The sequence below is a fragment of the Sceloporus occidentalis genome, unplaced genomic scaffold, assembly GCF_023333645.1.
Source record: "Sceloporus occidentalis isolate IW3139 unplaced genomic scaffold, rSceOcc1.0.p SCAF_21, whole genome shotgun sequence".
NCBI classification, from domain to species: domain Eukaryota; kingdom Metazoa; phylum Chordata; class Lepidosauria; order Squamata; family Phrynosomatidae; genus Sceloporus; species Sceloporus occidentalis.
The window spans coordinates 2,836,527-2,850,462 of record NW_028317001.1 but is presented as its reverse complement, the minus strand read 5'-3'; the positions used below and the strand labels follow the sequence as shown (position 1 = coordinate 2,850,462).

The following is a 13,936-nucleotide window of genomic DNA, read 5'->3' as shown; positions in this document are numbered from 1 at the left end:
GGGTTTACGTAACCCATCCTCGACTCTCCAACTGAAAACTGACAGGGCTTCTTGTAAGAGTTTTCCCTGGAGAGCTAGACAGAAGGGAGAAACATCCAAAAATGATGAAGGAAAACTGGGGCGAAGGAGGGTTTGCACCCCAAGATGGGAACCAAAGGAGGGGGAGAAAATGAAGATGCCAACGGGTGATGCCAACCTAACCCTACCGTGCCCAGAAAAAAAGACTGGCACACCGTCACCGCAACCCGTCAGAAGGCGATGCTCAAGCAGGGTGCTGGTGATGTTGGGGGGACCGGACCCCGGTTTTTCTCCCTCCCAGCCCTCCCCAAAAGCACCTACTGCTATAGAGGGTGTCAATCCAGGAGAGGCGAGGAAGGCCACCACCGTGTTGGCTCAGGGGCTCCATCCTTCTGCCAGCAGATTAACGGCGGCGGCGGCAGCAACGTCTCCACCAGGCGGGCATGGCAAAACAAAGAGGCTGTGGATTGGGGTTCTGTTGAGGGAAGAGAGGGGGGAATCGGGGGAAAGGAGGGTAGGAAGAGGGATTGGGGAGGAAGGAAGGAAGAGAGGAGATTTGGAAGAGGGATTAGGAAAAGAAAAGCCAGGGAGCAGCAAGAGATGGAGGAGAAGGGAGGGAGAGGAGGATGAGATGAAAGCAAAGAGGAAGGAAGGGTGGTGCTGAGGGACAGCGGCGGCGCACCAGCTGTGTGTGTGTGTGTGTGTGTGTGTGTGTGTGTCTGTGTCTGTGTGTTTAGGGAAGGGGGGCAACTTTCTTCAGAAGGGGGCTCGGGGAAGGAGGAGTGTTACAGGAGATGCCCACCACCAATGGCGAACATCATGGGGGGGGATGGCGCTGTCATCCGCCACTCATCCCCGCCTCTGTGCCACACAAAACGGTCTCACGCATGTGTTTGTGTATGTGTGTGTGTGAGTGAGAAAGAGATGGAGGAGGGAGTACAATAACACCCCAAATCCCCCCCAACAGTGATGCTTTTATGGGGCCTACCAAAATGCACCAAAGGCATGTTGCAAGCTGAAGCCCAATGACCCAATAGTCCAGGAGACGTGAGACAAGGATTAGGGAGAGGGGCATCCCTGTTGGAAAAGGCATCCTGTCATGGATGATGGGAGAGACAGTCCTTTGGGCTTGAGATCCATCACAAAATAGTCAGAGCAGGTGTCAAGGTTGGCTCTAAGGAGGCAGGACGAAGCTTCCCACCGCAAGACAGGAACATCATCTTGTCCCGTCAAACAAGAACTGAAATTCTGTACAGAACCATGAGGACTAGAAACTTAACTTGGCCTCAAGTTAAACGCAGCACAAAAGAAAGCCTGGGCTTTGATTCTTGAGCCATTTCATTTAAACGCAGCAGCTAAGAAGTAATGGGAATGGCCAAGATCTCTGGCTCAGGGGCTGAAGAGCAGCTGCCGGTCAGAGCTGGACATATTGGATGCCACAGACAAATAATCTCCATTTCCTCAGTCTCTGAGGCCGCAACCAACAAAGCAGCCAGGAAAGCAGAAATAAAGCCCTGCCGTCCCTCTCTTCCTCTCTCACCCCTCACCCCTTCCCCTTTTCCTTTTATCTATTCTTTTCCCCCCCCACATTTAGCCAAAGGAAACAGGAGCCACGGCAGCCGTCAACCCCAATATGTCAACACGCCAGCCAAGCGTTGAGACGGAGAGGCTGCCCTTGCTGAGTGCTGTCGGCCTGTCCGTCCCGGAGGCATCCAGGGAGGGAAAGGATGGGTTCCCCCCTTCTGCCTTCAACTCTTGTCTCCATCGTCCCCGACGCCACCCAGGCAGAAATCTCACGCAATCTCACCCAACCATTGAACACAGGTTGAACGCAGCATTGGTGGAGAACAAACTGTCTCTCCCAGGCCTTGAGCGTACAACAATCCCTTTCTCAAGTCCCAACGTTGGATCACGCACACAACCCTTTGGTACACTCACGCTGGGACCCCTGAAAGCATTACTCCTTTGGGAGTTCATATCCAAGGGTAGCTGGGTTGGCCATACTGGATAACCCCCAAATCCACAAAAATACGATGTCTTTATCGGGCCAACTCAAAATGCGTAAAATACAGGATGGCAGCAAAGTATATAACACCCCAAATCCGCAAAGGGAAGAGGGCAGATGGACTGAGTGGCATTTGGGTGGCTCTTGGGCAAGTCATTCTCTCTCAGCCACAAAGCTGGCCACCACATCGCTCTCTCGGTGCCGGGTTTGCTCTCACAACCTCGGTGGCACTGCCAACCCTCCTCATCTTTCAGCCCACCCGCCAAGTGAATCACGAGAGATGAGTGGCAGTGAGTCACTGGCATAAGGTGGTGAAGTGGTGATGGAGGAGGGATGGAGGGAACGCGCCAGAATTAGCAGCGATGAATGAGGCTGAAAAGTGCCCCTTCTGGGCCTTGCAGACCTTCTCGGCTCTCCGGAAGGATGCTCACGGGACGGTGGCAGCGACAATAACAACAGACTGCGTAATGGGTACGTGTCCACGGAAGGATCCTCATCTGTGTCGCTCCATCTCCTAGCAATGCTCACTGAGATACAGATGAATGGAGCAACAGGGAGACACACGTCAACATCCTTTACAAAATGGCTATAACCAGCTCAGCGGTGGAGAGGGGCCCTATTTTGGAAACAGAGCATGCTGGGTTCAAATCCCAACATCTCCAGGTATGGCTTGGAAAGACTCTAACTGGAAAGGTCAAGTTTGGAGAAAGAATCCCTCTTAACCCCTTGGTCAAAGCTGCCAGCAGTTAAAGTGGTGTCAAACTGCATTATCTCACAGGGTCGATGTGCCCCATTGGTTCCATTGCCCCTGTGTGCCTTTTTAGTTTTGAAATAATAATAATAATAATAATAATAATAATAATAACAACAACACCTAGTTTTTTGTGGTTTTTTCAGGCTTTGTGGCCATGTTCTGGAAGAGTTTGTTCCTGATGTTTCACCCACATCTGTGGCTGGCATCTTTAGAGAATGCTGGCACGGAAGTGAGTAGGGTATATATTATATATACTTATCCCTCTTCTTCGCTGGTTATTTCAGCCTCGGATGCCACGTTTTCCTGCTAAATGCCCACCAGCAACACACCTGAAATAAACCTGTCCTCTCTTTAACTCTGGAGGTCTTTAAACAGAGGTTGGGGGTGCTGTAACTGTGCATTCCTGCCTGGCTGAATGGGGTATAGAGCTCTAATATGATTCTTTGGGAGAGGGAGGGATACAATTAATAGATCTTAATGTACAACCATGAGGACTAGAAGCTCATTTTTGCCCCAGCGCTTGCTTGCCAGGCAGATGGTCCCAGATTCAGTCTCTGGTTTTGACGGCTAAAAGGATCTTGAGTCATAAGCCGGGGGAACAAAGGAGAACTCTGTCTCCAAGGGAGCAAAGAAAGAGTTGGAGGAGAGGGAACCGGGGATGCGATGAAACACCACCGTGACTCAGGGCGCTCACAAGGCCTCCCTCTCTGACAGCTCATCCCTCACCTGATGCTGCACTCACACAGCAAAGGGCGCCCCTCCACAAAACGAGAGCTCAAGGTGCAAATCACGCTCACGCAGAGATGCGCAACACAGAGAGAGGATGCTCAGAGGAGTTATTTTGAGGCTACAGGTCGAGCTCAGTTCACCATGTCGATGCATTCAAAAGCATGGCCTTTTTTAAATAAGAAATTTGGAAACAACTTGGAAAGAAGAGAGACAAAATGTTTTAGCAAACATATCCAAGGGTAGCTGGGTTAGCCATATTGGCCATAAGCGAATGATGTGCTTAATAGGGACAATTCTTAATAGAGTCCATCCGTCTAGCATGCCGTCTTCCTCTCTTTCTACTACTCTCTACCTTTCCTCGCATTACTGTATTTTACAATCTCATGCCTTCTCATTATACATCCAATTTGGTCATCTTGGCTTCTAGGGAGATTTCGGGCTTGATCTGTTCCAGGACCTATATGTTTGTCTTTTTGGCTGCGTATTCTCAGCACTCTTCTCCAGCACCGTATCCCAAATGAGTTCATTTTCTTTTTATCTTCGCCATCCAGCTCTCACATCTGTACATGGCGATGGGGAATACAATGGCTTGGATGATCCTAACTTTCGTGCTCAGTTGCATGTCTTCACTCTTTAGGACCTTTTCTTTATGTTCAGCAGTAGTCCTGCTTTTGCACTGCCTTCCATAGCAGTTGTTCCAGATCGGTGAGGTTGCTTGTTGGTTGTGGCTACTCCTTCCTCCTGCCTTCACTCCTCCTTCCTCCTGCCTTCACTCCTCCTGCCTTCACTCCTTCTGTGCCCAGTCCTGCTCTTCGTATGGTATTTTCTGCGTACAAGTTAAACAAACAGAGTGATCATACACATCCTTGCCTGAACCTTTTACCAAGTGGGAACCACTGTCTTTCTCCGTCTTCTGTTCTGACAGCAGCCTCTTGTCCTAAGTACAGATTTCTCATCAAGACTCTCAGATGCGGCAGCACTCCCACGTCTTTAAGTGACCTCCAGATGTCTAATTGACGGGAAAACGAACCCTATAATAACGCCAATAATCACAAGGGGAATGTATGGTCCAGCTGCCCTCTTGCGCCGTCCCTCCCCCTTGCATTGTGCTGCCAGGGCTTCTCAAGGCATCCTTGGCAATTTACTGGCAAGATAAAAAAAGATGTGGAAACAGTAAGGCCAAAAACAGGTGTGGAAAGATGCTCGCATCTGAGTTGGTTCTCCCCTTAGCGCACTTTTCGGGAGCTCGCCAGCACCATCCGGTGGCCCAAAGAGATCCATGCAGTACTAATATCAAAGATTTGGGAAGGTTATTGATGGGAAAAGGAAGGAAGCTCAGAGGCAGCTGAACACTAAGAAAACATTAGGACTTGGAAGGGAACTAGACAAGATCCTGAAACGTAAAGATGTGTCACTGAATCCTAAAACCAGGAGGGTACAAGTCGTCATAGTTCCCATTTCTATGCATGGCTCTGAAAGCTGGATAGTGAAGAAAGCTGAGATGTGGTGGCACAGTGTTGTGGTTTGAGCACTGAACTATGACTCCAGAAACCAGGGTTAAAATCCCGGCTCAGATATGTAAACCTGGGCAGGTTACACTCTCTCAGACTCAGAGGATGGCAATGGCAAGCCTCCTCTGAAGAAACTTGCCAAGAAAACCCTGGTTTTCTTAGGGTCAGCGTAAGTTGGAAAAGACCTGAAGTCACGCAGCAACCAAGCAAAAGGGAGCTGTAAGAATTCGCTTTGGGTTGAGGCACTCTGCTCTTGCTTACTTGCTCCCATGAGAGCGTGATACCTCCGCGCCCGCAGGGCAGGGCTGTTATTATGTTGCCCTGGAGCTGAGCCCAGGTTGCTTGGGCCGACCCATTACTCTTCCTTCCTCCCTCTCCTGAGTCAACAACGTAAAAACACACACCCGGAACACAGCCGTTGTTTGCTTTTTGCAGGGAAGGTAGGGCCAAGCCCTTCCCCGCAGGCTCTGGTTGAACGCCATCCCTGGAGGAAGGCACTCCCAGGAGCACTGGCTTCATACATGTGACCAAGTAACACTAAAGTGAGGTCAGGATGGCACAGTTTAAGACTGAGAAAGGACGCAGAAGCAAGGAGAGGCAGTTTGCTTTTGCCATAGGGAAGGGCAGGGTGCCACCTCTTCTGCTACTTTCCTGCCTGCTGAGTTCACTGAGAGCAAACGACGTTGGCATTTTGAACTCAATTTGCAGCGCTTGAAGTAAGCTGAAGACAAATGGGGAGACGGAGAGAGAAACCGGGGCGTTTTAAAAGCAGCTGGAAAAGTGGGATGGCAAAGGATTAATCAGGACTGTCCCAGACAAACGGGGAAAGTTGGAGGGTATGTGACTCGGAAGCGTGTCTGCAACTCCCATCATCTCATATCTTGGCCAGGACTGGATTTGGCATTGCCAGCCTGGATGGCGATTGCCACAGTAGGAAGTATCTCATGGTGCTGCTCTCCGCAGCCAGGGAGAGCTCAGTATTAGAAAGCCCAGTATCCTGCTTCTGACAAGGGATCTAACAACATTTGGGGGCAGTCCTTGCCTCCTCAGAAGCCAAGTCCATTAAAACAGAAGTTCAGATTCTGGGGGAATAAATAGCACCGCGTTCAGTGCAGCCTTTCCTGATGAAGTCAGATCTACAATGCCATCAAAACCATCGTTTCCTCGCCTGATAGAGAACTGCCACCCACATATACGCATACCTACCCTTGCTTTGAATCGGCCGCAAGAGTTCCCTTTCCGGCTAAAATCCATGGCGGTTTCAGCCAGCAAGAAACCCCCCAACTTTTAAGCATCTTTGCCCTCAACTCTCAGACCCCTGCGGATGAGCAAAGCCAAGTATGCGTTGACTCATGTACCAGTGTGCGTCTATACTGTATATGTATATATGTTTCCGCTCCAAAACAAGGCCCTGTAAATTCATTTAAGTCTAGTGTAAATGCAGGGAGGATCAGAGCCCCTGAGTATCAAGAAACAGATGGCACACATTGCTGCTATTGTTCAAGTGTGCCTCCAAGTCGTTTCCAATTCACGGCTTTCACCTTAAACCTAACCTCAAATGGATTTGGCCAGATTTCTTCATTTCTTGCCACAGCCTCCCTCTGAGGCTGAGAGAGTGTGATCTGCCCATGGGTTTAGATGGGAGGATTCAAATCCGGGTCTCCCAGAGTCCTAGCGAACGGAGCTGAGGGCAAGATGCCTTCTCCTTGGACCTAGGAAGACCTTCAGACAACCCTTCACCTTCCAGGTGGCTCAGACTACAAATCCCATCGCCTCTAACCACCGGTTCCTGGCAACATTTCTTCGGATCAGCAACTATTCTCTTCCGCATTCAAGGAGCCTGCGAAACACCGGCAAAGGAGGGGTTCAGCTCATGCAGATAAGCAATTACTCCTCCGTTCTTTTGATGGATGGCCAAAGCCATTGTGACCCGAGGCTTTCCTGCCAAGTTTCTAAGCAATTTCCCACTTCAACGCACTCTGTTCAGATCTAAAAACAAAGCAGACAGTGCTGTATAGCGGACAGAGTCGCGGACTAGGATTTGGGAGGTCTAGGTTGAAGATCCATCCCTGAACTATGAAATGTATTGAGTGGACCAGTTATTCTCTTTCCCGGCCTGTCCTACCTTGCAGGGTCGTCGCAATCTTAAAAGTCGAGGGAAGAGTCACATATTCTGCCTTGAGCTCACTGGACGAAAAGGAACCAATACATTAAGCTGTGTTTCTTAGTACCGGTTGAGTCTTACCCAAAATGCCTGGGACCAGAAGTGTTTGGGATGTGGGAATACTTGCATCTGCGTAATGGGATATCTTGGAGATGGGACCCAACCTTGAATGCAAAGTTCATTTCTGTTATGTATACCCTTCACACACAGCCTGAAAGTGATGTTATACACAATGTTTTAAATCATTTTGGGCACGAAACAAAGTTTGTGCACCAAGACTTGTCCATTTTGTGGTCAGTTTCAGATTTTGCAATGCCAGATAAAGGAGACTTAACCTTTAGAAGGATTTTTACCCAGACGCGGAGCAAAATGCAACACTGTTCACGGCCTCCTTTGGTCAAGCCAAGATTTGTCCAAAGGTGGAAAGACGATGGGGAAAATAAACCGTACAAACTGATAGCCTAAAGAGCACCCACAAACAACCAGCAGACACTGAAACAATATTTGCACAGTATGACAACCCAGCATTGGCACCCTCTTTCTCGAGAGCATAGTCCTCTTCTGGGATTACTGAGAAGGAAGGCTAGACGGGGAGAAAAGAAATTACGGATTCCCAAAAGCCAAGGTTGGGATGGATGGAGGGAGACCACCGATAGAGAATAAAGAAATAAACACAGCACTCGGACCCACAAAAATAGAGACTGGGATAGTTTGGTTTTCTGCAACACAGCTATACCTCCGTGAAATAAAACAGTTAAAGAAGGCCTGTTACAGACTGCCAAAATAAAGCTGCTTCGGTCTCTTTGGAGGTATGCTGTTTAAATGATGCATGCACCCTAAGAATCCAGAAGCTGCACCAAAGCTGCACTCCAGTGCTTAGGAATGGAGTGTGGCTTTGGCGCGACCTCCGGACTCTTAGGACCCAGGCGTCATTTAAATAGCATACCTCCAAAGAGACCCCAAGCAGCTTTATTTTGGCAGTCTGGAACAGGCCAAAGAAAAATATACAGTGGGACCTTGGTATCTGCTAAGTTCGGTTTCCAGGACACCAAAATCTATAATGATCAAGTCCCATTATATACAATGGGGCACGCCGACGCCGACAATGATGACGATGATGATGACTATTAGTACAGTGGGCCCTTGGTATTTGCCGAGCTTTGGTTTCAGTCTATTAATGGATACCAAAATCCATGGATGCTCAAATCCCATTATATACAATGGGGTGGTATTATTATTATTAACGTTATTACAGTGGGACCTTTGTATCTTTTGGGGTTTGGTCTCAGGACCTCCTGCGGATACCAAAATCCATAGACGCTCAAGTCCCATTATATACAATGACATAGTAAACTGGCATCCAGGTTTCCCGAGATGCCAGGGAAGAAGGCCCTTACCCTGGCTTTGAAATACAGCCGTAACCCAAGCTGCCAAGAGGGCTTTTAAGTTAATTAAAAAGGAGAGAGGCGGAGGAGGGATGGAGGAAACCCTGAGGAAGCGTCCGGGTTCGAAACGCAGGTCAAGAGCTCAGCTTCCTATCAAACACACAGTGAACCCCTCTGGAATTGGACAAGAGCAAGAGTTGGGCAAATACAAGGAGAAGGGCGTTGGAAGGGACCCCGAGGGTCATCTACTCCAACCTCCTGCCCTATAGGAACACACTACTAAAGCCCAGTTGGGTAACACACACCTCACAACCGAAGGACGTCACAAGCTGCCTCCGACGTCCAAAACCATGTTCGAAATTCGGGAACATGACCTCCCGAGGCGGCCGTGCCCTTGAGCATGTGCAGAGCGCTCTTGTTCTGAGGGCCACAACACTTTCCTCCCTCCATTTACAAGGAGAGGCAAATGAAACCTGAGCGGCTCAGCATCGCACCTGGAGAAAGGCACATCTCTTGCTAGGTAACATGAGACAAGTCCACAGAGGCCAAGGAAGCGAAGGAAGAAGGATGAAACCAACCCTCCTTGAAAAATAATACTCATACCAATATGCAGAGAGCGCTTGGAGCAGCTTTGAGGCTCACCGAGAGAAAGAAGTTGGCAGCCTGAGCTTTCCTAGACCGCAGCCTACTTCCTCAGATGCGTCAGATAGCACCAAATGCATCTGAGGAAGTAGACTTTAGCCTAGGAAAGCTCTCCGGCTGCCAACTTCTTTCTCTTAGTGAGCCTCAAAGCTGCTCCAAGATCTCTCGACACACCGCTCCTACAGACTGACACAGCTATGTCTTCGAATCCTCCGACTCTGGGAGCAGTCCTCCTTTTTCCGATGGGAACCCTAGGATTCAAAGACATAGCCATGTTAGTCCGTAGGCTCGGCGCGCAGAGAGATCTTGGAGCCCCTTTGAGGCCGAATGAAAGAAAGAAGTTGGCAGCAGCTTTCCTCGACTTCGCTCTACTTCCTCAGATGCACGCGGAGATCATCGTTTTTAAAATGGTCTTGGAGCCCCTTTAGGACTAACTCTGGGTCCAAAACCCACTGCAGAAGTGACCCAGTTCGAGACGGCTTTAACTGCCCAGGCTCAATGCTAGGGGATGCTGGGCTCTGGAGTGTCTGTGAGGCATTGAGGGAGCTCTGCTGCCACAACAAACTCCACTTCCCAGGATTCCCTAGCACCCAACCAGGGCTGAGAAATGGCCTCAAACTGGGTTATCCCTGCAGGGTGTGTTCTGGAGCTTGAGTCTCAAAGGGGCTCCGAGATCCCTACTAGAAACCCTTCCCAACAGCTGTGGACTCCAACTCCCAGGAGCCCAGAGAGGGCCAGGAATTCTGGGAGTTGTAGTCCAAAACACCTGGAGGAGCCAAAGCTTGGGTTGGAGTTGCCAAGGCATAACAGAGAGGGCTTTGGAGCAACTTACCCAAAGAGGAAGAGGCATCCTCTGGGTCGGAGCTGTTGCAGCTGCTGCTGCCTTCTTTGGCTATTTTGGGGGTCTCCCTCCGAGGAGGAGGAGGAGGAGGAGGAGGAAGGGGAGCCTCCCTGGGAGGACCAGCCTGTTCTTCTCCCCTTCTTCCCCTGCTGCTGCTCTTCTTCTTCTCCAGGGCAGCCTCCAGGAAGCCCTCCTTGGCCTTCTCCCGGGCCAGGGCTCCTTGCAGCTCCCGCAGCCTCTCCTTGCAGCGGCCCAGCTCCTCTTCCAGGGCCCCCGGAGCCAAGCACAACGCTGGGACGCCTTCCCCGGGGAACTCCTGCCTCCAGTGCCTCTCGAACTCCGCAGCAGCAGCAGCAGCAGCAGCAGCAGCAGCAGCAGCAGCAGCCTCTGCTTCCTCCTCCTCCTCCTCCTCTTCCTCCTCCATCATGCTCCAAGGAGGGATCCTGGGGGGATCCTCCAGCCCAAGACCCTCTCCAAGAGCCCCAGCAGCAGCAGCAAGAGCCTGGCTTGGGCTTCCGCTCCGGATCCGCCTTCCTCCAGGCAGCCAGGCGGGGCGGAGGACAAAGGCCGGCCCCTGCTGCACGCCTTCCCAGCCCAGGAAGGCTGGCCTCTCTTGGCCAAGGCCCTCCCAGGCTCATCTCCAAGGGGCAGCCCAAGCCCAGCTGAGAGCCTCCACCTGGGGCCTTATCAAAGGCCTTCTAGTGCTGCCCCCCCAGCCAAGACCCCCCTGTCCCTCCTCCATTGGGTCCCTACTCCACCTGGGATCATGGGGGCTTCCTCTCTTTCAACTCTAGTCAAGGCCTCCTAGTGGCTCCCCAAACTCAAGGGGAGCCTGGGATGAGGCTCCCCAAGAGCCCCCCTCCTCCACCAACTCAGGCATAGAGACCCCAAAAAGGCCCTGAGCCAGTCCAACTCCATTCTGCTGCCATGCAGGAACTCTCTGTCAAAGTATCCCCATTGATAGATGGCCATCCAGCCTCTGCTGAAAGGCCTCCAAGGAAGGAGACTCAGAGGCAGCATCTTCCACTGTTGAACAGCCCTTACTCTCAGGAGGTTCCTCCGAATGTGGAGCTGGAATCCCTTTTAGCTTGCATCCATTGCTCCATTGGGTCCTGTTCTCCAGAGCAGCAGAAAACAAGCTTGCTCCTTCCTCAATATGGCATCCCTTCAAGTATTTAAACAGGGCTATCATCATATCCTCTCTTAACCTTCTCTTCTCCAGGCTAAACATCCCCAGCTCCCTGAGTCCTTCCTCATAGGGCTTCATGGTTTCCAGACCCTTCACCATTTTGGTCACCAGCCTTCGGACACTTTGGTCACTGGCCTTTGGACACCAGTCTTCCTCTCTTTCCACTTGGTTCTTAACCGCCCTGTCCTTCCAACCAAACTGGGACATTTGAAGCATCTAGGTCTAGATTTAGGGCCAGCCTTGGCTGCCATTCGTCCCTTAAATGTGTCTTTGACTCCCCCGAGGCAAGAGTCTGGTGCTACACCTTCTGGCAGTCTGTTCCATAAGCTAAGGAGACTTTGAAAAAGCCTAACATAGTGGTTTGAGTGTTGGGTTGAGACCAGGCTTGGATCTGCCACTCAGCCATGAAGGAGGCAATGGCAAACCTCCTCTGAACAAACCTTGCCAAGGAAACCCCATGGCCTTAGAGTCGCCACAAGTCGGAAACGACTTGAAGGCACACAACAACAACCAATGGCTTGCTAGACTATAACTCTCTGCTAGTTTGGTGCACCTTCTTGCATTCTGAGAGGGGATAAAAACGTTGCAACGCCAAGCCTAGGTCCATACCAATATTTTACCTTTATCTCCCCTTTGATTTGTTTCTCCTCTAAAGAGCTTTGACGCCGAGATCCAAACCAGAGCTGGATTTGAACCCAGCACTTCCGGGACTCCGCACCCGGCTCTCCATCCAGGTCGGTACATGAGACGCAGAAGAGACGCAGAAATGCCAAACGTTTGCACATCGGGTTAAGAAGCAAAACAATTAGCCTCAGTTCTGGGTCACATTTTGATTACTCTCAGGTGCTCAAAAGTCTGTGTATTAAAAGGTCTAGTTAGTAGGTGTGAGTCATGAATACACTCAGAGAAAACACATTACAAACTACACATTGCAAACCTCCAAGCTGGGACTTCCTCCCACTTTATATCCATCCCTTGTTTCAACCCTTTAAAAAGAAAATACCAGTCTTGCCCATGGGTTAAATCTATTCTCCGACCCGCATCCCTTTACCTGGGCTCCTGGCGAGGCCACCTCCGGCTTTGCGGATACCCTTCCATACGTTCCTTCCACCTTGGAGACCAGTTCGGAGGAGTGAAGAAGGATGCTGGCTTTGGAGAGTCCTTAATTCCAGTCCTTAATTCCCGCTTCTTCTTTTCTGCAGGGATTCAACCACGTTTGAAATGGATCCTGAATCTAGCGGGTGCCAAAAGTCACCCGCCTTCGACCGGCGCAAGGAAGTATGCTTCCACTAAGCATTCTGCAAGTGTCACATTGGACGCTTCTGGGCTTATGCCGCAGTGCTCAGGAGGTTTTGCAGAGAGGGGGAAACAACTAAAACCATCCAGTTGTGTTAAACAACTTGCGGATTCCTCCCTTGGTAAAGATACCCAGTCGGTGGAGGTCGGTGCCTGATTTGCACTGGTTCAGATGGCAGGTGTACTCACACCCACAAGCGCACACCCCCTTTGGCCTCCTTCCCTCTCCATTTGATCCAATGGAACGAACGGCTCTCCTTTGCGTTGGAGACGGCCGACTACTAACTGGAAAGGAAGGGGGCGGGCGAGCCATAAACAAGCCGTCCCTGACAACGGCTAAGTGTTTTTTTGGACCTCATCCCGGTGCTGAGAAAGCAGAATCCCGTTCGGGCGACAATGGTGCATTAGAGAACCCGATGCTCTCGGGGGGATTTGCCTCCTTCGCCCAGATCCAAAAATGGCCTTGCCATAGATAACCACCCGGCCAGGAGCGGAGAAGGCGCAAAAGAGTGGTTGATAAAATAATAATAGCCCCTGCGCATAAGCATGCTCTTCCCGTGTGCCGTTGGCTTGCCTTTCCCTTTTTGAGGCAGAGAAGTGGTTTCATTTTGAGGGAGAGAAGGCTGGAGATGTGTTTTTGGCTAATGGTTTTAATAGGACATGTACCCAATGCTGGCCCAGGTTGATGCGGATGGTTTCATAATGATCAGTCCTAACCACAATGGGCCGAATTCTGTGTCAGATACTTAGTTAAGTACACTACTAGTTAAGTCTGCCTGTTAACTAAGTATCTCAGTTAACCCTCCTAGACCAACTTCTTCAAGCATCACTTACCAGCACAAGGGACCCCCTTCTTCCCAGACAGTAAAATAAGGTTGAAGGGAGTATACAGTTGTGATAACCGTGTTACAACGTGGCTAAGTGTGTCCAGCACCGTGTGTCATGCCTTCAAGTTGCCCATTGCCTTACGGTGATCTTGCGAATATCACAAGGTTTACACTCTCTCAGCCTTAGAGGACGGCAAAGAGAAACCCTCCCCTGAACAAATCTTGCCAAGAGAACCTCTGAGGGTCACCATAAGTCGGAAATGACTTGAAGACACACAACAACAACAACAACAACACATTGGTTTTTACTTCTGCCTTTGCCCACCAGAGGGAGGCACAACACAAGGAAAACTTTCTTGCTCCAAGTTGAACCAAGTGTGTACCTTCAAGTCCTTTCCGACTCAGGGCAACCCGAAGGTGACCCTAGCATGGGGTTTTCTTGGCAGGAGTTACGCAGAGGAGGTTTGCCATTGCCATCTGAGGCTGAGAGTGTGTGACTGAAGTCCTGTACCTTCAGACCCAAAGAAGCAGCATCTCCAAGCTTGGCATTCAATTGACCCAGAATGATTCGGGAG

At 50.4% G+C, this 13,936-nt stretch overlaps 1 protein-coding gene across 3 annotated transcripts in view; it reads right to left on the bottom strand.

Annotated features, from left to right (window-relative positions):
* Positions 1 to 12,374, bottom strand: part of LOC149301409 (active breakpoint cluster region-related protein) — a 59,331-nt gene extending 46,957 nt beyond the window's left edge. The window contains exon 1 of one of the 3 annotated variants that reach the window (XM_089484401.1): positions 12,290 to 12,374. Coding sequence is in view for 1 of the 3 variants with exons in the window: in XM_089484397.1 (XP_089340523.1) it covers positions 340 to 406 (67 nt within the window). In the remaining 2 variants the exon portion in view is untranslated. Of the gene's footprint in view, positions 1 to 339; positions 732 to 10,040; positions 10,329 to 12,289 lie in introns of those variants that run through there. The other 2 variants (XM_089484400.1, XM_089484397.1) reach the window with 2 other exon arrangements.
* Positions 12,375 to 13,936: the final 1,562 nt, after the last annotated feature.